General features: G+C 35.2%; 1 protein-coding gene across 3 annotated transcripts in view; it reads left to right on the top strand.

The window, feature by feature from the left end:
* The window catches only part of SIDL (SIDL trafficking protein particle complex subunit 10), a 51,653-nt gene extending 27,035 nt beyond the window's left edge, over positions 1–24,618 (top strand). For 2 of the 3 annotated variants that reach the window (XM_035090265.1, XM_035090266.1), the window contains 4 exons: positions 963–1,626; positions 22,198–22,659; positions 22,720–23,041; positions 23,177–23,538. In XM_035090265.1, coding sequence (XP_034946156.1) covers positions 963–1,626; positions 22,198–22,659; positions 22,720–23,041; positions 23,177–23,301 — 1,573 coding nt within the window. In that variant the 3' untranslated portion in view covers positions 23,302–23,538. Of the gene's footprint in view, positions 1–962; positions 1,627–22,197; positions 22,660–22,719; positions 23,042–23,176; positions 23,539–23,587 lie in introns of those variants that run through there. The other variant, XR_004690861.1, reaches the window with a different exon arrangement.
* The last annotated feature ends 1,821 nt before the right edge of the window (positions 24,619–26,439 follow it).

Raw genomic sequence — 26,439 nt, forward strand, 5'->3', positions numbered from 1 at the left:
TCCTATCTTACTTTTTTCAATATTGAAATCTAATTATTTCATAATTGTCAATCATAAAATAATTTCAACAGCTGTAATAAATTTTACATAGTTCTATTGGAGAATAGCTTGAACCTCTAGCTTTACTTATGCTAACTTCATTTTCTATTTCAAAATACAAAAATTAATAGCGATTCCCTCATAGCTGAACCAACGAAAGGTTAATATAAATCGATTGCATCTTTTGAATATGTACGAATATGCATTTTTGATCATTTTCCACGTGGATTAATATTCATTTGGTCTCTTAGAAAAATACTGACTCTTAGAATTGAACACCTTCCAAAATAACAATAACTTAGCCGCAAAATAATCGGAGATGACACGTCGGAATACGTTTTCTTGTAAGTGTGTTTAAATAAAAGATACACATTTATCAACTTAAACCGGTAAAAAGTGTCAACTAAAACAGAAAATCCATAATCATCGATAATTTATGCCGATCTCTTAAACAAAGTTAGTATTAATATTATTTCCCCTTTTCACATAATTCTGTTGGGATATAAAATTTAATCGGCAATTTCCTATTTATTTCTTTTGGAGCTGTTTTCCCTATAAAATTTGATCAAATCCTGTTCTATGATCTGATAAAAGTACGCTGAATTTTCTTCTGTTTTTCAATAAGAATGATAAAATTCATCTAGGATTATAATATCAGTTATATATCGCAGCAGTTCTATATTTTTGCTCTTAATTGTGTCCTTGTATTTGTTTAACATAACTCCTCTTTCTCTTACACGTTTCTTCTACGATCTAAACTACATTGATCCTGTTAAATTTTATGGCCATAAAAAATCAGAATTCTGCCGATTCACAATTCTTACTCTGAATTTCGATTAGATCTGATCCATTTCTATTGGACATTTGTTAAAAATTACAAAATTATATACATTCTTCGAATCTAATGATGTTTATTGTTCCAGATCCTGTGAAGCGTCCTTCAACCACATTTATAGTCCTAATTTGAAAGAAAATGATTCAGAAGTAGTTTCATATCTCAATCATCAAGAAGATAAATCCATAAGGTCTGTTGGAATTATCAACAAAAGAATAAAACAATCAACAACTTTTCATAGCCGATTCAAAGATAACCAAAAAATATCTGATGATAGAACAATATCTGAAAAAGTTCATATTTCTAAAAATTTGATTCTCAAGCCAGGCCTGAATGATTTTGTAATAAGTGAAAAAGTGAACCATTCTGGACTTTATAAAATTAATGGGATATCAATAGTTCTTTTTAACGTATTAGAGTATCAATTACAGTCACTTGATCCAGAATTAGTATATAATATTACAAAAACTCATCCAGTTATTACTTTAAATAGCAAAAATCTTTTTGCTGGACTAATGCAAGATGTCGAATTAATTATTCAGAATGGGAGCGATAAGATTCTAAAACATACTACATTGAATGTATGGACTACGAAAGGTGTAAAAATAACATTACCTGACAAAGCTAAAACTATTTCTGATCGATTGGAAATATTATTATCAGATTATGAACCATTTAAAAAAGACAAAATTGCCTTCGGCCTCTTTGCACAAATTCCAATGAAAAAGGATTCACAATCGCTACAACATCAGGTAGTTACAAATTTTCATGCAGCCTTAACAAAATACAATTAACTTAGTTGAATCTTATAGTATAAAATTTCAGTCAATTGAACTGAATGTAAATACACTATGCGACATAAATGCTCTCTGAATTTGGTATAAGAGAGTATAGGAAATCGGATGTATAACCTTCAAAAAATTGGACAGCATTTATGTCTCGTAGTGTAGCTACAGCGTTGAGAGCCTGAAAAATCATTTGGGCGCGCCAAAAAATTGATCATGTTTTTTTTTTACTCGGGTAGTTTTGGCCCCCCGGGTTTACATAGATGTTTGTGTCCTTTAAGATATGTCGCGTAACACGCCAAATTCCAAGCCCTGTGCCTGCGGCTGCAAAGTCAAAATATGACATGTAGGACTAGGTACAACTGGCCAATTTAGGTCGGACTCATAGTGGTATGTCGTAAGGCCTCGGGCTTGTTACGTGTATCCCTGTGCCTGTTTCAAGACGCAGGTATACGCGTCCTGGGAAACGCCATCGCAAAGAGAGTAGAGTTATAATTTCCCAGAGTTATGCCCTAGTAGGCGAGGTACTCAATTTCCTTCCTTCGGACGGGGGAAGCAAGGATTTTACTCGGGTAGTTTGATACAAAGTTTTGCTAGTATCAGTTTTTATTTCTGTGTCTGTTGGTACTAAATTAACCAACAAACAATCGTGACAACGAATATGGAATACTCTTAAAAATCGACTAAATCACATTAGGCAAAGAGGGCAGCACTAGTTTTATTTATTTATCAATAAATTTTACGGACTTCAAAGGTAAATTTGAATTTTTGTGAAGACACGAAACCAAAAAAAAACGTGCCAAAGCTTTATTGTCAAAGACTTAACCCAGAATTATATTAATACTCATTTGAATCGCGTTTGGACAGATCTAAATCACTTTTTTCACAGGCGATGACGCCTTCCTGTTGTGATGACCTCGAAGTAGATTCGTGGAACTAATCTGTTGTAATTTAGCGTCTGGCAGACGAGGGGGGCTGAGGGGGACAGCGAAGATCGGCAAGTTCTTGTAGCACTAGTAAAGGCTAAATAAAAATGAAAGAATAATCTTCCACATCAGTTCAGGGACTCCTCGAGTATAACTGGTGCAGGTTTAGGGACTTTAGATTGTTCAATCCAAAGAAGGAGAACCCAGTTCTGAGGTATAATTACTATTATTATTCAATATGTTGTACCCCGGTTATCTGGTCTTGAATACTTATCTTGTACAAATATTCTCAAATTTAATGACTCGATATAAACCGAACATTGACTCTATGGTAATACAACTCGAAGTAATAATGAATCGATGGCCCCTAGCTCTACTACCCAAGTCCGGATGAATTGCGATTGCGCATTCTTGAATACTATCTGTAGTTACAATGCAGGCCCACAGTTCACGCCACGAGCGACGCTCCTTATGATCTCCACCAAGAAAGAAGCTAGACTTACGAAGGTGTGGATTCTTATGACAGGAAGTCCTCCTTCTCAACGTCCTCGGCTTGTCCTTACGGTGGCCTGGTCTCTGGTTTCCAGCGGTTCCAAGTAGGTGCCGATGGCCTTAGTGAACTTGAGTTGATCTTCGACCTTCTTGGTCACACAATTACTTGAAAAACCAAAGCTTCGATCGATCTTGTCTCTTCAAGATCTTAACACGCAATCCCTGAGATCCTTTGGATCCCAATTCTCCTGCCTCCCCATATTCTTAATTGGCAGGTGGTAGTGACACATGGGGTGCGCGAGGTGTTGCGGCGCATCGCTCTTGCACTGGCAGGGGTATTCTAGGACCGAGAGAGGGGCTTGGTGCCCAAAATAGAAACAAAAATTTAGAATTTGTATAAATAATAATTTACGGCCCATCTTTCCAGAGTTAAGAACTTGGGGATCAGGTGGTACGGCACTGGTCGGCCTCCACGTGTCACAACAGTTAGTTTGTTTCTTAGTTGCCATCTAGAATATAATGATTGAAATTTGAAATATCCAGATTCCGTACAACTTACTTAGAAATACTTTGATCATGTAGTGAGATTTTTTGAAATTTATTTAATTAATGAGTGACAAATAAGTTGAGGTCTGGCAATAAGTTTTGTCGTTCATTCATGTATGAACCCTATTTAAACAATCCTAATTGGAAAAGGAAGTTCAATCGAAAAATCGTATCGGAAATTTCCCGTTGAATTCTATTGAAGGTTTTTTTTCCTATAGAAATCACCTGCATTTTATTCAGGTATCCTATTGAGGTACACATTCCCAGTAGGGTTTGATGGAATTCAATAGGAATATTATTGACTCAAAATTCGCTATAAGATAATGCAGAATACTATACGATTGAATGTATCGGTCTTATATTAAGAAATAGTTTTGAGATCGATTGGAAAGAATTTTTCTGTAATCCTGACAAATTGACATGATAAATGAAAAATAATTAAGATGTTTTTTTCCATTTCCAAAAAATTCCACATTTTCCAAAAATGTCTTATGAAGTATCGTCGATTTCTGCATAATGAAGAAGTTATTAATAAAAATGTGTTGGTTCTAGGGGGAAAAAATTATTTATAACCAACAATTCAATGACACGTACATTTTTTTGCCTGCAAATAGTTTTTTTGGAATCCCTGTACAATTTCTTGTACTCAATTATAATCTTTTCTGTATAATCCTTCTCATTACATACGTTTCGTAGCAAACTTTTTCTATGGGCATGCATGTAATTTAACAGGATTATAAGATTGTCACAATATCCCATTGAACGAGAAGAAATCCTTTTCGATTTTTTGATGGGAATTGCCAAAATACTAAAATTTTCAGTTGGATAACCCGAAATTCTACTGGACTTTTAACGGCATTAATGACATTTTACTAAGAGTTTTATAATGTCAGAATTACCTATCAAATAAAAGCGAATCTTTTTCAACTTTGCAATAGGATTAGACGTTATTTAACGCGATTTTATCCTTGTCAAAATTTCTTATTAACTTGAGGGTAAACGTATTGAATGATATTATAGGATCGTATTATCATTAAGAAAATCAGTTTTAACAAAATAAAATTTTAATTCGCTCAGGAGATTTTTTGTCTTAACAAATTTTTTGTTTAAATACATCTAAAATAAAATTTATTAGAAACTTTGTTCAAAAAAATCCTGTTTTTGGCAAGATTTGATCCTGGCATTCTCAGGTCCACAGTCATGAATCATGGAAACATGACTTTCGCCTAATCTCCTTGAGTTATAAAGTTAAAATAATTCCAACGCCTACGCTGGGTGGTAATAGCCAACTGTGCAGAGTGAGCATCTGCACATTTCATAACTATAGAAACAGTCGACTGTCCTTTTGATAGCATCAGTAGGAGTAGTAGTAGAAACTGAGGAAAGCACTGCAGACGAAGAAGATGAGGACAGTGATGAAGTAGAAGCAGCAGCAATGTCAGGGAAAGCAGATCCAGCCGGCACTCTTCGCATGAACCTGGATTTTACGATCATGTCAGAGGGTCAGGTAGCTTGAGAGCATCAAACACTGTCCTTACCAGAGGTTAAAGATTGGTGAGCGAGTCACTGTCAGGAAAGCCTGACACAATTCTGTATTCGTAACCTGCTGTCTAATAAGATGCTGAAGACAGGTAGTATTTGCCTGTATAGCTACAGCTAGGGCTGAGGCAGAGGAGGACAAAGAAGGAGTATGACAAGAGGCAGCAGATATTCCACGTGATTCAAGTTCATGGACACGTGATGTTAGTTGCCCCAGCACAAATCTGAGTTTAGTATTTTTACGCTTGAAATTCTCAACATCCTTGCAGCTAGCTTCTACATTGGCCATGAAATCAGGTAACATTTCAAGTACTGCACTATGCTCAGAAATAGATGCACTGACTTAATTAATGGCTTCAATGATGTTCAAAAGATTGAGTTTAGGATTAGGTCTTCTTGGCGTTTGTAATTCTGATAGTAACAACGCTTCCGAACTCATCTGATTCCATGTTGACTTTTCCAGCTTCATCATAGAGAAGTACAGCCGTACAAAAAGAAAAGAAATCTACCTTTTAGTCAAGTTATCGGTTATAAGGATCTCTGCTTCGTCTACAGGGCCTGGCGTGAAAATAGTGAGTGTCGAGAATATTCGTCACGAATGACAGCGCCACAGATGAGTGCGCAAAATAGAGTGACGAAAAAGTCAGCAGATAGACCTAACGAGCGTCGACCTGCCAGATCCCCAACGTAAATCACAAATTATGCAGTTACTAAGCAATTCCACTTGAAAATTATTATGTAGCTTGATAGACCGCAAAAAATAGCATGCGTTTATCTGCAACTAAAAAACCCAAGGGCAAAAGAACAGCAGCAAAGACCCAAAAGTAGCAATAAAAATGAAAAAGCGTATAGTGTACTTACACAGAAAGAGAATATTGATATAACTTGGTGGGGTAATCTTTTATTTAGGAGAGTAAAGGAGTAAAGGAGAACACAAATCTTGTCTTTCCTCTTTCTTAGATTGAGAGGCGACGCTCAAATAATTCGGAGCAGCGCCATCATGTGTTGGGTTCACAGAAGCTTTTATCAGAGAAGAGAGACGTAAATAGAAGTTTATTCCTTATGGGACGATGTGGCCGGAAATTTTGATACGTGTTGTTGCTGTCAGATGGCAGAATGGTCGAGATTCAGAGACGTTTCTGAGCGTAGGGCGGAGCTCAAGTTCTGTCATGTAGTGGTGGGAGACGAACGGTTTCCCAACATCATTCTCTGAGAAAATTTCTCTTTCATGTTAACAGGAGAGAAAAAAATAAAAAAACGAAGGAGTTGATAGATTTGTTTCGAATTTTTTTTTAAATAAAACGAAAAATTAAGACGAAGACAATGATGAGGGTGCAGAGTTTCAATTATCAAAAAGTAATTGAGCACGCGCCAAACATTGACCACTTAACCCGTGGGTTTTTCGACGTAAATAACGCTATTGTAAAAAGGTAGACCCGCAGCAGTCATAAAAGCGGATTACCTACATAAAAAAGTACCACTTGTTCGTCTTCAGATGTAAAATAGTTAAAACTAGACTCGTAGTCCAGTCAAATGAGGGAAATGGGATACAGTAGAGCATAAGTGCGAGTGAAATGATCACTCGAACCGTAAGTGTGACAAAGACACTATACGGTGAGGGAAGAGGGGATGTTTTGGGCTCATGCTGGTTACTTCAGAAGTCTTTCCAAGCTCCAACTTTATCAGCGCGAGAATTTTTCTAAGTTCTTCGCGCTTTAAATGTGAGAGAAAATTTTTCAATTTTAGGTCCAATAATCATATATATAGATCGATAGAGAATTGAATTTCCTGTCGATCTAGCTATACTTTTTTAGGTACTTTTTCCGATTTTTTAACGCAAAAAATTAATTTTCGTCATGCCTGCGCGGAAAGTTCACTCTTCCATTGGAGAGGGGTTGAACTTTCCACTCAGGTATGACGAAAAATTATATTCAGCCCTAAGGAGGACAATTAGACAAGCTTAAACCACGTGTTTACCCCCCTCGCCTTCGGCTCGGGTTGTAATTTTACACGTGGTTTGAGCTAGTCTACTTTTCCTCCCTAGGTGTGAAATATACTATTTCTAAGAGAAAAAAAATTTATATCTCCCACATAATTATATCAATCAATCTTCAAATGTAGAGAAAAAAAAACATGTTCTCAGATATGTCAAGAACATGTATGTACATTTTTTTCTTCTCTTAGAAAATTAATTTTTTGCTTTAAAAAATCGGAAAAAAGTACCTAAAAAAGTATAGCTAGATCGACAGGAAATTTAATTCTCTATCGATCTATATATATGATTATTGGACCTAAAATTGAAAAATTTTCTCTCACATTTAAAGCGCGAAGAACTTAGAAAAATTCTCGCGCTGATAAAGTTGGAGCTTGGAAAGACTTCTGAAGTAACCAGCATGAGCCCAAAACATCCCCTCTTCCCTCACCGTATAGTGTCTTTGTCACACTTACGGTTCGAGTGATCATTTCACTCGCACTTATGCTCTACTATACTCGGCGCGTGCGCAGAAGTTTTGTGTGAGTGCGAGTGAAGCAGAGAGATATGTATTGCTCTCTGTCGCACCCGTTAGCGCCAGAAGAGGAAAAGCGCGCTCGGGGGCCCAAATATTAAAACCCTTTAACCAAAATGAGAACGATTTAAATAATATATTGTCCATTAAAGTAATGAAAAAATTGATAAAAAAAAATTTTTTTTTCTGAAAATATACCTAAATATCCCATTTTTCGAAATAAATTGCCACAAAGTAATATTTATAGCGCTAAGTATTTTTTATTAATTTTCTTAGACGCGACTGGAGCTTTCGTCATTAGTGAAGCTTCAGTCGCGAATAACTTTTTATCTATCATAAATATGAAAAAAGTGTTCAGTATTTTTTTCATTAAAATTAAATTCTGAACAACTTTTATTTAAAACATTTTTTCATATCTATGATAGAAATCGAGAAATTCGCGATGGGAGGCGGCTTTTCGCGATTCCCCTCCCCCTATGCGTGCCAAACATTCTTGACCTACACCATCGTGTTCCTCGCAAAATTTTCGATCTAGTTATCTATTAATCATCACTTTGGCCGCAGCAAACCAAAATTATCCCATTTCCCTCATTTGACTCGACTATCGGAGGAGCCAGGAAGAAATGCATTTATTATTTTTTAAGAGCTTTGAAATTTTATTTTAAACGGGAAAAAGTTTGGAAATGTTTATTCCTCTCAAACGGAACCTCGATCAACGCTCGCATATCTTGATATTATTTTTAAAGTCTTACTTCGTCTGAAATTTAGCTAAAAATGTCTAAAAATAAGTACACGTTTTCATATATACCGATCGATAAAGAATTTAATTCTCTATCGATTGAACATAACTCATTTTTTAATTCTATTGCAAATTGTCACATGCAAAAAATTGGCGAAAAAATGCCATTTTTACATTATCCAATATCCTCTCAATGATAATGAACTATTAAATTAATTTCCCAATCATTTTCTATTGCTTTATGTTCATATTTTTCTATAGATACTTTTTATCATTTAACCAACAGCATTTCATTATTTTTTAAAAAAAAATATAGAAGAATATGAACATAACACTGTAAGGAAATGTTTCAATTAAGACTATAAAAATTTATCAGTATATACAGAAATTAGTACTAATGTTTGGTCGTTGTCAGTCTTATATCCCGCAAAGCGGATCTTAGACAATAAAATTGAAGTCAATCATTGTAGTTTATTTTAAGTAACATCATTGGGATGTTTGAAGCAGATAAACAAAAAAGTCACTTCGAGTTGTACGTCACATATAATTTTCAGATTGCATTACTTAAAAAATTGGACTGGTTAAAATATCTGTAAATAACTTCTGATTCAGTTTGAAATTGATAATAATTTATTTTAGACAATGTGGCGAAACTATGTTAACAAAACGATCATACAATCGATAGGAACATACATTATATAATAGGTCTAAGAATTTTTAAATTAAAACTTACTAAATACATAAATAGTACTATATTAATTTATTTTAATGGAAAGAGTAAACGTTAAGTTAATAAATTTATTAAATAACAGTGTTTTAAACATGTACATCAAATTTAACAAGTACATAACATACAAATTTCATCTTACAATAAAAATGATGACAATATTAATAAAATATTGAAAAGAAAAGGAATAAAAAATAATGCGTCTATTCTTAGCTAGAGTCAGATATAAGTGAATTAATGTACACGTTGCAAATGTAAAAAAATTATTTGGGCATTACAAAAAAATTTTCAATTATAAAACACTTATACATCTTTATCTGATTCCACTCGGTGGATACCGCGAGAAGGTGATAGACATCATCCACCAGGAAAGGATAAGGATTGGGAGGAGGGACGGATTTGTGATAGAAGATGATCATACCGATATACTAATAATCTGAAAAATGTATATAAAATACACTAAAAGAATTAAATTTACATATTAAATGTTACAATCTATCACGTACACTAAATAAGTACTACAATATATTCTACGTCGACTATTTACGGATAATTACTTACGTATGTTTCTACAATTCATGCTTACATTATATCATGCAAAATTTTTTTTGTTTTTTTGGTTTTTGTTGTTTTATCAGTTAGTCGTTATTATCTAAATAATTACTAACAAATAAATTCTTTATTATATATATATACAATCTGCGATGAGTCTTTTCGATGCTGTACGCTGTCTACGGTCCTCTTATTTGCCTATTCGTGCATGACTTTTCTTAATTTATTATTCGTATTTTGGTCTAATAGCATTTTCCTTTTGCGACTGTTATACTCAGAGCCCTGTTGAGAATTGAACCATTTAATATTATAAAATATATGCATACGAACAAATAAATATAATATGAAATTTTTATGCTCCATGCAAATGTTATCACGCCAAAAACTATCATTTTTGTTTAAATTATCAGATATCACCTTCTCTAATGTTCTACTTATTTGCAAACTGGAAAAGAACTTTGGAAATTGATCATTAAATATTTTATACGCGGTCATTATGGAGGAGGAAAAATTATCGGAAGGGACATTCAAGTGTCCAAATGTCGCACCATCTTTCGTATGAAATGCTTTTAAAAAAATTAGCAATTCACTATTATCTTCTAACTTTTCACCGGATTTTATTAAATTAATTTGACATCTAGAGCAAGTAAATTTTTGAAGGCAACGGTATGTTAAATAACCCGCAACATATTCCATCGCGCACGTTTCAAGCGTAATCGGCCGAACATCATCATAGCTGTCATCTTCTTCTAATAAACATGCAGACATACTACTATCGAATTCATCATCCCCAGCCACCGCGTTATCATGCATATCTACCGGCGAATCATCACTTTCGTGTACTACATTGTTTTTAGAAATTACCATAATATTAGTGCCATCATCCATGCAGTTAGCCCCTTTTGGTGGTGCAACTAGTCGTGCTACTATTATATACTGGAGATTATGTCTAAATTGTAGCGCAGAAGGATTGCAATTATTTCCGGACCGGCGACGTATATTTCCGAATAAATTTTCAATGCAGTCTTGATTAAGTCTCGCTGTTAGTAAATAACTCATATTCTCTGCTAAAAGATCGTTCGCGAACAATATTACCGAATTCAATGTTAATTTCAAACCGGCGAAACAAGGGGGTGATTCCCGATTATTGTCGTAAATCCACGTATTTACCCATTCGCGAGATTCCTCTAAACACGCCATCACTTGAGGAGATTTCATTGAAATACCGCGCCGAAGGGGATTCGAATCTGAACTAAAGCTAGCGTTGAAGCAGTCAAATATGTTATTAAGTTTTTTGCAAAAATCTGCCGTTGACATGCATGCAGGTTCGCGTAATACTCCATTCATTGACCCGGTTTTTAATGCTGCCGCGACTGACGCGCTAAAGACTTGAACCGCAAATTTAACCGTCATTTTCTGCCAATTATTTGGATAAATATGTGCTGAAGTTAGTTTCGGAGCTGCTTTCGAAGATTTATTTTTTTCAATGTTAAATAATTCCTCGACCGCTCTCCATGAAATTCGTTCGTCGCCAATTAAAATATCATTTGCAATTAACCGATTTCGTACAGATTTTATTAAGTGGCATATATCGTAATTGAAATATATTTTGCGATTTTGAATCCAAAAATAGGGGTGAGATTGACTAGCGCCTAAGATTTTGACAGCTCTACAATTTGTAGTTGCCTGGTCACATACGGTTGACCGAACTTTGATTCCGACTTTAAAACATTTTACGATGCAAGCCTTGATCAAATCTGCTAATGTCGAGCTTTTAATGCTTTGACCTGATATAAAATAAGCAACCGGTAATTTCCACGAAAATCTAAGACCACGAATCATAAAAACTAACGCGTATTTTCCATTTTTATTTTTTCGCCCTAATTCACCGAGATCTTCGAGACCTTCAATAAAATCAATTTTCGAATTGAACTCTAAATGCTCTTTAATGCTCATTTCGTCCCAGGTCAAAACCGCGTCACATTCTTCAGGAGACATACCTTTAACTTTATCGCGTATTATGTTAAACAAACGGTCATTGAAACCTGTCGCGAGTTCGAGATTATTAATCCATTGACGTATAGACCCAACACACGGGAGAGTAATTTTTCTTTCATCGCGAAGGAAATTGTAGGCTTTTGGCGAGACATAATAGAGTGAGGTGGCAAAACTTTGTTCGGATGGCGTCCATTCTTTTCTTTTCTTGGTTACACGAATAAGTTGCATTTTTAAAAACAACAATTGATTTTTATTCAAATATTTCGCGGCATCTTGTAAAATGGTTGTAGGTGTTACGGTTCGCGGTTTCTTTCCGGTTTGAGCACGTTTTAAATTTTTAATACTTTTCCGTGCATTATTAAGTTTTTCTTCTAACATTGCTATTTTCTTTTTTAAGAGATAAATATTTTCGCTACTCTTAACATCGGTACAGTTTATCGCGTTGGAAGCTGTCAAATCTGGAAGCGCGAAATTAGACGAGCATGAATCGGAATTGGGAGAGGGTAAGCTGAATGGAAAAAGGTCGCAGTTTATATTGTTAATATTATCTTCATAAGATAAATCGATGGGATTTTCGCGATTAGACGACGCGGGTAAATTTTGTTCTGGTACTACCGACGATGTTTCTCCTTCATTTGGTAATGAAACAGGCATGCAATTCAATACAGAATTATTACAATCTACACTATCACTACTATCATGCACAAAATTATTACAATCTACACTATCATTACTATCATGCACAAAATTATTCGGTAAAGCATTACCTACTAATCTACGATTTCGCTTCTTTGGATCTCCAGTGAAATATTTAATGTCAAAGTGCTCCGAACACAATCTTTTTTCACGAAGTTGTTGTGGCGTGAGTTTGAGCAGATCGTCATTACCACTCCGAAGTATCCATTGAGTAGCAAGGCTGCAAAAATAGAATGAAATATAATTTAATGATTCATTACAAACAGACAATGTTTACTAATGCCAAAAAACAAAAAATATCATCAATTATTTTATTTATCTTGACAATCTTAATAACGCTAAGAGTAATTTACTCTAGTTCGTTCGAACTACCAATTTTTTAGCATTTGTACAATCGCTATGAATTAATTTAATTGAAATCAATCATGTAAATTTAATGTAATATTGAACTCAAACTCATGTATAATATACTTTAAAAGATTGCAAGAAATTTCTATAACCAGTAAAATTAACCTTAATGTTTATAATATTATTTGTTTTTCCTATGTAAATAAAAATCCTTTCCGATTTAAATACTAATTAAACTACTATATAATTCATCTTCAATTGACTTATTAAAACAAAAATTGTTCTTTCTCTTTTGTATTTGAAACATTATCATTTTATAAAAGCTGTATAGAAAAATTGTTATAAATTCAACATTATACATATATTCTAACATTAGTCCAGTCAAATGAGGGAAATGGGATAATTTTGGTTTGCTGCGGCCAAAGTGATGATTAATAGATAACTAGATCGAAAATTTTGCGAGGAATACGATGGTGTAGGTCAAGAATGTTTGGCACGCATAGGGGGAGGGGGGGGGAATCGCGAAAAGCCGCCTCCCATCGCGAATTTCTCGATTTCTATCATAGATATGAAAAAATGTTTTAAATAAAAGTTGTTCAGAATTTAATTTTAATGAAAAAAATACTGAACACTTTTTTCATATTTATGATAGATAAAAAGTTATTCGCGACTGAAGCTTCACTAATGACGAAAGCTCCAGTCGCGTCTAAGAAAATTAATAAAAAATACTTAGCGCTATAAATATTACTTTGTGGCAATTTATTTCGAAAAATGGGATATTTAGGTATATTTTCAGAAAAAAAAATTTTTTTTTATCAATTTTTTCATTACTTTAATGGACAATATATTATTTAAATCGTTCTCATTTTGGTTAAAGGGTTTTAATATTTGGGCCCCCGAGCGCGCTTTTCCTCTTCTGGCGCTAACGGGTGCGACAGAGAGCAATACATATCTCTCTGCTTCACTCGCACTCACACAAAACTTCTGCGCACGCGCCGAGTATAGTAGAGCATAAGTGCGAGTGAAATGATCACTCGAACCGTAAGTGTGACAAAGACACTATACGGTGAGGGAAGAGGGGATGTTTTGGGCTCATGCTGGTTACTTCAGAAGTCTTTCCAAGCTCCAACTTTATCAGCGCGAGAATTTTTCTAAGTTCTTCGCGCTTTAAATGTGAGAGAAAATTTTTCAATTTTAGGTCCAATAATCATATATATAGATCGATAGAGAATTAAATTTCCTGTCGATCTAGCTATACGTTTTTAGGTACTTTTTTCCGATTTTTTAAAGCAAAAAATTAATTTTCTAAGAGAAGAAAAAAATGTACATACATGTTCTTGACATATCTGAGAACATGTTTTTTTTTCTCTACATTTGAAGATTGATTGATATAATTATGTGGGAGATATAAATTTTTTTTCTCTTAGAAAATTAATTTTTTGCTTTAAAAAATCGGAAAAAAGTACCTAAAAAAGTATAGCTAGATCGACAGGAAATTTAATTCTCTATCGATCTATATATATGATTATTGGACCTAAAATTGAAAAATTTTCTCTCACATTTAAAGCGCGAAGAACTTAGAAAAATTCTCGCGCTGATAAAGTTGGAGCTTGGAAAGACTTCTGAAGTAACCAGCATGAGCCCAAAACATCCCCTCTTCCCTCACCGTATAGTGTCTTTGTCACACTTACGGTTCGAGTGATCATTTCACTCGCACTTATGCTCTACTATACTCGGCGCGTGCGCAGAAGTTTTGTGTGAGTGCGAGTGAAGCAGAGAGATATGTATTGCTCTCTGTCGCACCCGTTAGCGCCAGAAGAGGAAAAGCGCGCTCGGGGGCCCAAATATTAAAACCCTTTAACCAAAATGAGAACGATTTAAATAATATATTGTCCATAAAAATAACTCATTTTATCGGTATATTGCTACACATAAACATAATGGTTGGTACAAATACTGATCTAAAGCAGCTTAAAAGATTGGAGACTGGGGAAAACCATGGGATGAACAAAAAAGTTTAAATGAAAAAAACAGCTTAGCCCATGTCTCATAGAAACGTTACAATTATTTTAAAAATTATTTATAGACAAAAAGAGGGTTGATAATATCATTAATTAAAGTTGAGTGATTATAAAATCTCTCTATATTACTACTTTCACTTTTATCAAAGTAACTCGATTCAAAAAACTTAGAAAATCGTGATATAATAACACTTAAATGCTGCAATGAATTATTTGTAAAAAATAAATATTAACTAGAAAGTTGATCGACTTATATCTAACTAACCAACTACCCTTTTAATTGAAAAAAAAAAAAAAAATTTTCAAAAATATTCTTTTCTTCAGCATATATAAAATCGTTGAAGATACGCAAGGAAGTATTTATATATAGAAACAAATATTTTTTAATATCAATTGATTAATATATTAATGAACTAAGACGAAAGCTGTCAATAATGAAAAGTGATTCAAAAACTTACCTTTCGTTTTTAGGAAAGCGATGAAACGAGAGATGCGGCATCCTCGATGACACATTTTCGCATTTGAAAAATGCACATACATTTGTAGCTGGCATTTTTGCGTACACAATGCACAATCACTTATACACTGTATGCACTCTCGTAAAAAATCAAACAAATTTATATACTGATATATAAATTAAAGCAATGAATTCAATCGATAATTTTTAGTTGTAACTTTCCAAGAATTTCGGAAAATCTGAGAATTCAAGTTGGCTCTTTCTGCCGCGAAGCATTTTTTCTATGCGTGCGCACCTTGGAGGGGAGTAGGCGTGACTGTGCCAAGAACACTGTCGCCACCTGGCTTTGGGGTACAGAAGCTTACATGTACAGTATCGCCGTCTGGCGGTTGGGGTGATAACTTTGGGGTTTGGGGTGATCTGGGGTGATCCCCAAATGAAACACGGCATTGTGATTCTATTTACGTCTCTCTTCTCTGCTTTTATGTTGTCACCTGAGATTACCGACATGTTGACCGAAACTCCGTCCGGATTTTTAACACAGCATTCTATTCTAGGCACCAGCGCTATTGCACTTTACGGCCGTTATCCGCACTAACGGAAGCGCGAGATTTATGAGTTTTATATTTCTTTAAACACTGCGTCCTGTTTTCTTCATGAAGTTAAAGAGGACGCAGAGAAGGTTAGGAGATGGCTTAATTAGAAGAGGAAAAATATCACAGGGGGGGTTAAGGTTGAGGCTTTCCTGTGAGCATTGTATAAAGGTCACCACCACAGGACGTGATTGATGTCCTCGAGGTTTTGACCACAAGGGCAGGCGGGAGACGATACTATATTCTTTCTGAACAAACTAGCATTGAGGCTGTAATAATTCGTTCTCAATCGAGAAGTCATGACAATAATAGGTCTGCTTAATTTAAGAGTAAGAAACCAGGGTTTTAACGTGGAATTGCTATAATTATGAAAGTAATGAATGCCTTTATTGTCATTGACACTCTCTGCCCTAAGTGCAAAAATTGCGTTTTGTTTATGAGAGGAGTCTGAAGCTTGGAAAACGTTTGAGACCGGGAGGAGGACTGGTGTGCAAGAGCCTCTCCCGGATCCGACATTCGCCAACTCATCAGCCTCCTTATTTCCAGAGATACCAACATGGGAAGGTATCCAAGCTATTTTCATAGAGGATTGTTGGGTCGTCAGAGTAAGAATCAGGTCTTTGATTTGGTAGATTATGTAATTAGAGTGCAGAGAACCAGAGTTTGAGAGAGCCATAAGGGAACTAAGCGAGTCAGAGAGAATTATATATTTAGAGGGTCTAAAAGTTACTATGGTTTTCAGACAAAAGAGGATAGCAAAGAGCTCTTAGGCCAATGGCTAGCCTTACGGCTTTAAATTGAATACGCGAGAGTTTACTAAGTAATTGAGTGTTACTAGGAGGATGCACATGACAACCGTACTCTAAAACACTTCTAATTGTGGCTCTATAAAAGTTGAAAAGAATGATAGGGTCAGCGCTCCACCAGGTGGATCTAAGGGCTTTCATAACTGATATTAGTTTAATACATTTTTGAACCAGATTTGCGGCATGTGCATTGAAAGAAAGTCTACTATCGAGGGTGATTCCAAGGAAAGTAACTGAGTTGGTGGTTTCTATGGAGGTGTTATTTATCAGTAGTGGATAAGGTTGAGGTGGAATATTTCTTCTAGTAAAAATGACAAGTTTAGATTTGTTTGGAGCAAGAGCCATCTTTAGGTCAGCAAGATATTCGCTCACACCATCCACGGAACGCTGAAGCGATTCAAGAGCCACGTCATAGTCTTGATGGAAAAAAGTGATACATATGTCATCAGCAAATTGGATAACATTGCAGTCAGGCTCAACCACAGATTCAAGCTTAGAGATATATAAGTTGAAGAGAGTGGGACTGGAGACTAGACTCTGCCCTAAACCTTTATTAACCAACCGAGGATCAGTCAGGGATCCACCAACCAAAAAGAAAAGGCGTCTCAAGGCAAGTAAATTAAAGTAAAAGTGGAAGTAGTTCTCTGGAAGACCAATATAGGCTAAAGCCTCAACTAGAAAACTAGGATCAACATTATCGAACGCCGACTTGATGTCAAGGAACACTACTAGGGTAAATTTTCTTTCAGCAAATCCTATTAGAATGCGTGGAGTTAAGATTGACAGATTGTCTGCACAAGATCTCCTTCTACGAAACCCATATTGTGAGCAGGGGAGAAAATGGAAGTTCTCTAACCACCAATTCACTCGATTGACAACGATTCTCTCTATGAGTTTTAATAGGCACGATGCCAAACATATAGGACGATATTTGCCTTTTTCAGATTTAGGAAGCAAGAAGACAATAAAATCGTTCCACGAAGGAGGGAGGGTATGTGATTGAAAAAGGCAATTGTAAATGTGGAGGAGGTGGTCCTTGTAAGATTCCGGAAGTTTACCAATCAGTTTGTAATCAATGCCATCAAGGCCGGGGGATGAATTTTTTTTGCTATTATCAAGAGCGATTTTGAATTCAGACTTAGAAAAGGGACTATTGAGAGAATCAACAGGAATGGAAGTAGAAGAGAATTGAATATGAGTAGGAAAGACTGGAGGCAATGCGGATGGATCAATAGGAGGACACATATTGTCCACAAGTCTCAATTGTAATTCTTGCTGTTCCAAGTCTCCCGATGAAGGAAGAGCCACCAAGGCACAACGTCTGTGTTTAAATGCTTTAAGTTTCTTCCAAATAACAGAGATGGGTGTAGAGCGGTTCAGAGATTTACAAAAGCTAGCCCAGCCATCACGTTTAGCTTTATCAAAACAACGTCGAGCTTTTGCCTCACGGCGTTTCATGTTGTCGTATGCAACCCAAGTGGGATCGTGTAAGTAGACGGAGTAAGATTGAGATCTAAGATCCGAAATATTTGAGCATTCCCCATTCCACCACGGAGAGGGGGATGCTAATTCACCCTCAGGAACTAAAAAAGATTCATAGTTTTCGAGAGAGAGATAGAACTTGCTCCAATCAAATTTTTTAAAGTTTATTTTGTGAGAGAAGAAGGACTGAGTATTCACCAAAGTGCCAACACTAATATCAATGGGAACGTAATCACTTTCCATTCGATTCACTAAGGTTTTCCATGAGCTAAGAGCAAATAAATTTGGTGAGATCAAGGAAAGGTCAATTGCGGAAGACTCTTGGTTAGGACGCGGGCACCAAGTAGGACTTCCGTCATTGAGTAGCAAAAAGTCAGAATCTTCTAGAGCATTGGCTAGAGAAACACCACCAGAGCAGGTCGATGCACAGCCCCAGCTGAAATGATGACAATTGAAGTCGCCCCCTACACATTTACCGGAGAATCCTACCATTGACTCAAAGAGACATGTCCATTGTGCACTGCTAATCGTTGTATTATAAGCCTTGTATACATTGACAATAAGTAGATTACCTTTAGACAATTGAAGAGAAACCGCTAAGGTGTCGAGGAAATTTGGAACGGAGACGATACAGTCAATGCGCTGATAAGGCAGGTGGCATGCGATAGCAGTAACTAGACCACCACCACGTCTACCACACCGGTCCAATCTAACGATGTTAAAACCTCTGATTGAAAAATTAGTGAAAGGTGTCAACCATGATTCAGAAATTAGGATGATGTCATACCCAAAGGCTATTTGAGCAAGATCACCAGATTTGTTAGAAATGCCTCTGGCATTCCACTGCAATATTCTTAATTGTGACATGGAGGCCATAGTTAAAGACTAGTGGGTCTGTGATAGATAGGAATTAAGCTCATTACACTTAGTGAGTAATTCATCGAAAGGGAAGTTGACATTCAACATTTGTAGAAGAGGGGCAAGAGCATTTGAGAGAATAGACAGAAATTCAGATAGCTGACTCACGAAATTGCTTAGAGAGGGAGGGGGTAAAGACGATTGAGAGTTTACACTGCTGGACATAAGAGGGCTCGAGGGAATTGGTGGAGAGGAAAGTGAAGGCATAGAGGGAAGGGACGGTGAACTAGATGAAGGAACAAAATTTTTGAAAAGAGAGGCCTCACCACAAGAGGGGATGCGTCCATTTGGGGTAATAAGGGCATTCCTGTGTGCTTCCTGGAGAGTTTTTTGGTTATTACTAACCAGCTGGGTTGCATCCTTTCTAATTTCCCTTAAGCCGGGCCTAAAGGAAGTTGAGGTGTTTTCATTCTTGCTAATATGAGCCATAGTGAGAGGAGAGGAACTAACAATCTTACTGTAAGATTGCATAAGATTAGGGCGAGTAGCAGAGACATTTGGAGAGGATTGCTCAGAAGCTGTAACGTTACCCAAACGAGGAAAATCAACAAAGTTGGGGGTAGTGGAAGAAGAAGTCCCTGACGTAACATTAGGAGACAACAAACGTTTAGCTTCAACATGTGAAATGCACCTTTCAGAAGTCATTTTGTGGATCTTCTGTTGAAGGATGAACTCTGAGCATCTTTTATGCTTAGAGGAGTGCTTGCCCTTACAATGCACGCACCTAGGGGGACCATCCAGCTTATTACACATGGAGAATGCATGCCCCGTCTCACCACAGTGTTCACACCTGCGCTTGCTGCGACAGATACTAGAACCATGCCCAAAGCGAAGACAGCGATCACACATCCTTACCATTGAAGAGTAAGGATGGACTTCAAATTTTATAAGGTAAAAAATTACATGGGAGGGACGAGATAGACCATCAAATGTGAGTAAGATAGAGCAAGAGGGGACTTTAATCCTGTCGCCTTTATCGTTTTTCTCATACTTATGGAGTCTAGCTATATCCAGGATAGGAACCTCGGATTTAATGTTTGAACGAATTTCTTCGTCGGTAAACTCTTGGGTAATACCCCGAATAACCACCCGATTATATAGTCTATAGGAGGGGATAAAGGCATTAAAGCTTTTTGCCACAAGAGTAGGGTGATTCACTAGAAAGTTAGCCGTAGCTCTGGTTTCTAGAGTGATGGACACGTGCATGCCTACTTTTCCAATAGCAAGCATGTCGTCACCATGATTGGCTTTGATGAGAATCTGGTGTACAAGCTTACTTACTGTAAGCGGGTGGGGGCCTCGGTTCTTATTTGGTTCAGAGGCCGGATTACTATCATTAGCAAGAGAAGTGATGCCATTATTTACTACGTCAGTCTTTTTGTAATTCACTAATATTTCATAAGGACCAGGATTATATACACTGTAAAAATTAGGAGAAGGTTGAGTCCTAGCGACCTGTCTAGGCTTGTCAGAGGAGGAAGTTTTTTTAGATGGATTAAAATCACGAGATGGATCGTCAGGGGTACGCCTTTTTATCTCACCAAGAACCAGATTCCGTAATCGAGGATCTAGAATATCGGATGTTGGTGAACAAGAGATACCATTTACCAAAGGAGAAGGACTAGGGTTAGCAACAGTGTCAGGAGGAGGTAAGGTAGAAATTGCAACACCCGGAGAAGGTAAAGTAGAGATTGCAACACCCGGCAAAGAAGAACAGAAAGTGTCTAAGTAGTTTTGCTCTTCGATATGCATTGCTGTTTGACTGAGAGCTTCATCAAGAGAGACGGAATCATTATTAAGAGCATCATTATGCTGCATAGAATTATTATTTACTACCAAAGGGGAAGGCGAGTCTCTGACTTCTACCTCACACCCATACTCAATAGCATTGAGTTCTACGTCTTCCTGCGCTGCCATTGTGACGTAGCTAGACTGTTGGGAAGGGGAAGGGGGGGGGGAAGAAAGCAGCATAGCTGCTTTTTTTATCAATTTTAGCCAAACTCAGTCTTTTTTTCTCGCCAATTGATTTCGAAAAGCAATAATTGTTATAAAACTCAATGTCTCAAAAGAGTACAAGTCACTTATAACAGATATATAATCACTTTATATTAAAAACACATAAGCACGAAAAACTGTCACTGTCCACAGTTCCGCCATCTTCACGCCGACCGTTGCTGCTATCAAAAGATACGGTAGTGTCTCGTGCGCCAAGCATAAATCGCCGCCATTTTGCCCTTACGTCACGACGAGGCACTGCCGTGTCTCTATACAAATGAAATGATAATTTTTGCAGGCTATATTTTTTAGAATTAGAATATTTTATTCTAACATGAACATTGGCTGAAATCAAGAATTTGCAAGGCAAGAAAATGTTAGCTTTCGATCGAGCATACTATCAAATATCATTATTGCTTCATTCATAATATACGAAATTGAATGAATTTCGCTGCGCAAAAATGGAGTAAAATGAGAGTTTATTCATGGAGCAATGATATATGTTTTTTTTATCAAGTTGGTGATCAAAGTTTTTTATTGCTATGAAAACATCCAAATACATATGATATACACATTGCTCATTTAATAAGTACAATTGTCAATTGTTTATAACAAGTTCATATTGTTATAAATAATTCATGTTTAATGAAAGTTATATTCAGTTGTGAACAATAATGTCTAATCAGTATCGACTCAATTGGCGTTCAATGATTTTAGGAGTTTTTGTAATTTCATCATTGACGTTATTTATGTTTCGCGCACATTTTTGTACAGCCCAGTAGGAGAGGGCTTTTTCTGATGAGATCGTGTCTTACACTTTTGATAGTTTGTCAATTCAATTTTACGTTCATAATTTACGTCACGATTGTCATATACCATATTCACAAGTTGCTCACAGCTAGGTGGCATGTTCACATCACCTTTTCTCATTATGTCATTATATCTCACTCACAACACGTCGTGATTTAGATGCGCTTCCTATCAAATCCGATTCTACAGGTTATAAATTGTATTTTATTAATTTCAATTGAAATAATCGAATTTAAACTTTTTTTAGAACCAATTGGATTCTATTGAATATTTGAATTTGACTGAATTGAAAATTTCCGATGAAGAATTCCAGCTGGAAGATATATTCTAATTACAATGTTCAACTAAAGTTCGCTTAATATATTTTCGCATATAATCTGTTACAGTTATTCATTCAATTATCATGGGGTCCAGAGATAAAAATACCTTTGAATTTTGAGCTTCCATTGATATCTCAGTTAAAAGTTTACACTATTGGGAAAAAGAAATATTTGCAAATCGCAGTCACTGGAGTAACCAATTTTTTTTTACAATTGTTCGAACCAAAATTATCGACCAATGCATTGACAAAAATATCTCTAAAAAGTCTTAACATAGCTACTCCTCAGAAACAGATTATCAGGACTGGAATAAAAAATTTTTACATGTGGGAATTAGAGTCATATGAACACCAAGATCCGTCACAACCAATTCAAATCAATTTTTATGTAAAATACTCTCCTGTCCAAGGCATCGAAGGAATAAGAGGGCTTGACATCTATGATGATCCTCTTCATATTAAAAAACACAGCAATATGGAAAATTTGATAAATACATACCAGTATAGTTTCGAACTATCGAATTTCAATGTAAGTCATCTTATCTTGTAAAATCATTAACGAGTAACATTTTTTATTATTGCTTTACAGACTTTATTCATGATATTATCGAAAATTGAAACTAGTGGAAATGGAGGTGATTTCTGTCGAGCCGGTAGTATTTGCCACTTATGTGTGATAATAAAGCGCATGGTTTCTCTGTCTAATTTTACTTATCTACCACAATTAATGTATGAAGTTTTAACTGATCACTCTATGTGGGCAGTATGTGGTCGTACTGCCGGAATTCTCACACTTAATGATACTGATGAACAGAGCGTAACATTAGATGTTATGCCATTAAAAAGTGGTTATTTACCATTGCCAATAGTACGTTTGTCTCGCTATATTGCAGCTATTGAACCAAAAAGCGGTGAGTATTGTTCAGAGTGACTCTGTCATCTACATTTATATTTAATCAGCACTAATGCCAAATTCTTCAATGTGCTAGTTACTATTCGTCAAATATACTTTTTATTGCTAATTGAAAAATAACTTTTTTCAACAGACCCATTTAAACATGTAGAATGCAGTGGACCAAAACTGGAACCCTTTAATGTTGGTCAAGTGTATAATGCAAGTAAATCACAACAAATCTACGTATTACCAGCTGCATCAATTGAGTTTTATTGAAGCTACATTTGTGTAAAAAAATGTTGATATATTTTACGCTGTAAACGAGACAGCAGAATAAGATGAAGCATGTTACAAAGAATGCAGATACAGAAAGGATGAAACAATGCCTAAATTTACAATGCAAATAGCTACATAGAGTTTGAATGATAAACAATTAATCAGTTTATAATATGTAACTATAAGATATTATCAAACATAAGAGTACTTTGTATATTATTAGAGAATCTGAATCCATGTTTTGGTCTTAGATGAATTTATTATCATCTTATTATCACGTTTTCAGGAGTGTTGGAATATCTAATTTTGACGAAGTTCTTGGCAGTTACTACCTCAAAGTAAGTTGCTCGTGGTTCAGTCAGTACAGTCAGAGAATACTATTAAATATCATTATTGCTTTATTCATAATATATGAAATTGAAAAAATTTCGTTGCACAAAAATTGAGTAAAAAAAGAGTTTCATGGAGTAATGATGTATGGTTTTTTTTATCAAGTTGGTGATCAAAGTTTTTTATTGCTATGAAGTTCTCTCACTAACAGATTATAAAGTTGGTAACAAGTTATTCTTGCTTAAGCATAAATATACAAATAATAAAAGTATTTTTTAAATAAATTTATATTTTTTTAATAGTAATTTGTAATTGATATGTACAAAATATCGTGAAATTTCATCAAAAGCAGCCTCCTCTTTCTGGGCTGTACAAAAATGTGCACCCAGCATAAATGATGACAATGATAGAACTACAAAAAGTCTTCAAATTATTAAACGCCAATTATTTAAGTTCAAGAATCAACAATAGTTGAAAATGTCGAATCAATAATTACCGATAGGCCCTTTTGTCATTGAGCGTGATTGAGCCACAATACTTTATAAGATTACATTGTATAAATAATAACTAAATAAAACATTAACTCGGAGTCTTCAAGAAACGCCACTGTCGACATCGAGACATTATAGACTCATTATTGTTTAACAAATTAAATTAAAAACTGTATTCACCGTTAATTGATCTCTGATTATTGTTAATTTATTCTAATGTTGAAACTGTTTGTATTACGTTACTACAACCAGCGGAACAAAGACGTACGCTGAGAAATTTTACATGAGAAATGATCGTAAAACTGTTTATCCTAATAGTTAAGCTGCGTGCAAGAAAACTTTGTAAGATTTTGTCATGAACGGCTGCCTCGTAAAATACCTTATAATTCAAATAAATAAAAAAGTAATATCAGTGCTCTGCAGTGGTCTGGGTGCGACCCGAAAGGTCCACATGACCAACTTCCCAGTGGTAAAAATAAAAAAAAAATTATGCGTTAGAAGAATCCAAATACATTGCATAGATCTCTATTTTCATTGTTTATAACAGATTTAATTGTTATAAACAAAAAGAATGAGTATCCATTCATGTCGTACTGTTGGTAACTTTTTTTTAGCAAAAGAAAAAATTACGCGTTTAAAGAATTCAAATATATTGCATAGATCTCTATTTTTATTGTTTATAACAATTAAAAAATTTTTTATTCAAATATTATTATGATCGATAATGATTCGTTATTAACAATGTTCAATCGTTATTAACATAATTTCTTATTATTAACAATAACCATTGACTATTTTATTATCCTCAACGCTATTTTCTCCATCCCAACACAAGTTTAAAATTTCTTTATTGCTGATTTCTTTTTTTAAAAATTTTTTTTCCTATGAAATACTGTCATCACATTTCTGTACAATTGTTCTAAACATTTGATATTCATATTTTTTAAAAGATCTCGAAATTCCGTCTAAAAAATGGTATAATTTATAAATTGCAGAATTTAGGTAGTTCACTATTTTTTCAGTTTTTTGATTCTGCATAAAAAATGGCTGGACCGATTTTGCTGAAAATCTAATCAGTTCTAAGTTACGTAATTACGCGTCGAATGCAGTTGGTCCCACGTCGATATCATTTTTTGTTCTCGAGATAATCGAGGCGAAAAATAATTCCGAACGCACATACGCACATACGTACATACACACACAGACGTCCACGTAAAAACTATCGTATTCAACTCTAGGGACCTTTAAACGTGGAGATATGTCAAAATTAGCGATTCGCAAAATCGGACCCATTACTATAACTTCCCACTGGGAAGTTAATAAATCTGAGAATAACTCGCCATTGTTAACATTAGAATTATGTTTACTTTTTAATTAGCGGAGTCGAGTGATCACCGGTGGTGACGCACCCTACGCGAGACTCAAGCTCTCATTTTTCTATTGTTAATTAATCATTGTAACCTTAAAGCTAGCCGTTTTAATTTAATAAATTGTTCAACGTTATTCTATAATAAAACTCTTCTTAATTTTAGTAGGTTAAACCCAACTATCCTCCTACCTGGCGCTTAAAATTACTATAAATTTTATTAATATTAATTTTATTTCATTAACGTTATATAAAGTATATCAATTTAATTTAAAATTGATTTCTTATTAACGACAGACACTGCGCTGAGGCAAAACAGTCGACGCAGATTGAGAATAACTCTCTGTCTATCGTAACATTCTTTGATTTAAATAATTAGTGTTCAATGATTTTAGGACTTTTTGTAGTTTTATCATTATCATTATTTATCTTTCGATGGTAACCAGCTTACTTCCACGGATTTGTCCTCGTAAATACTATTTGACTGGTATGAGAAGTGAATTAAAAAAATTGCTTTACAAAAATTCAGAACTGTTGTTTTTCCAGCTAATAGCAAAAATCTCTTATTGATTGTGAAAAATCGATGTGACATAATTACTGTTGTACGAGATCTAAGATGTTGATTCATTTTTCTCAAGCAATGAATAACGATAGCTTATGAGCTACGCCGTAGAATGTGGTCAGGAGAGGTGCACACACACAAAAGACACTTCTCTTGAGCTTGATTGAAATTTTATTATAAAAATGGATTATTTATTACGTTAACAATGACTTAATAACAAGGTTAGAGCTTAACTGAACTGTAATTGAGCTTAGTAAAAGCTGATAACAATAAATATTGTAAAAAATTTGTATGGCACCATCTAATGACTATTAGACTAACGACAGTTTGTTAGTTAACCCTTCGGAACTATTGTGTAAAGAGATTCTCTCACACTTTTTTTAAAACTT

Source organism: Chelonus insularis, unplaced genomic scaffold (assembly GCF_013357705.1).
Source record: "Chelonus insularis isolate UGA/USDA-ARS -01 unplaced genomic scaffold, ASM1335770v1 contig_76_pilon, whole genome shotgun sequence".
Taxonomy (NCBI): Eukaryota; Metazoa; Arthropoda; class Insecta; order Hymenoptera; family Braconidae; genus Chelonus; species Chelonus insularis.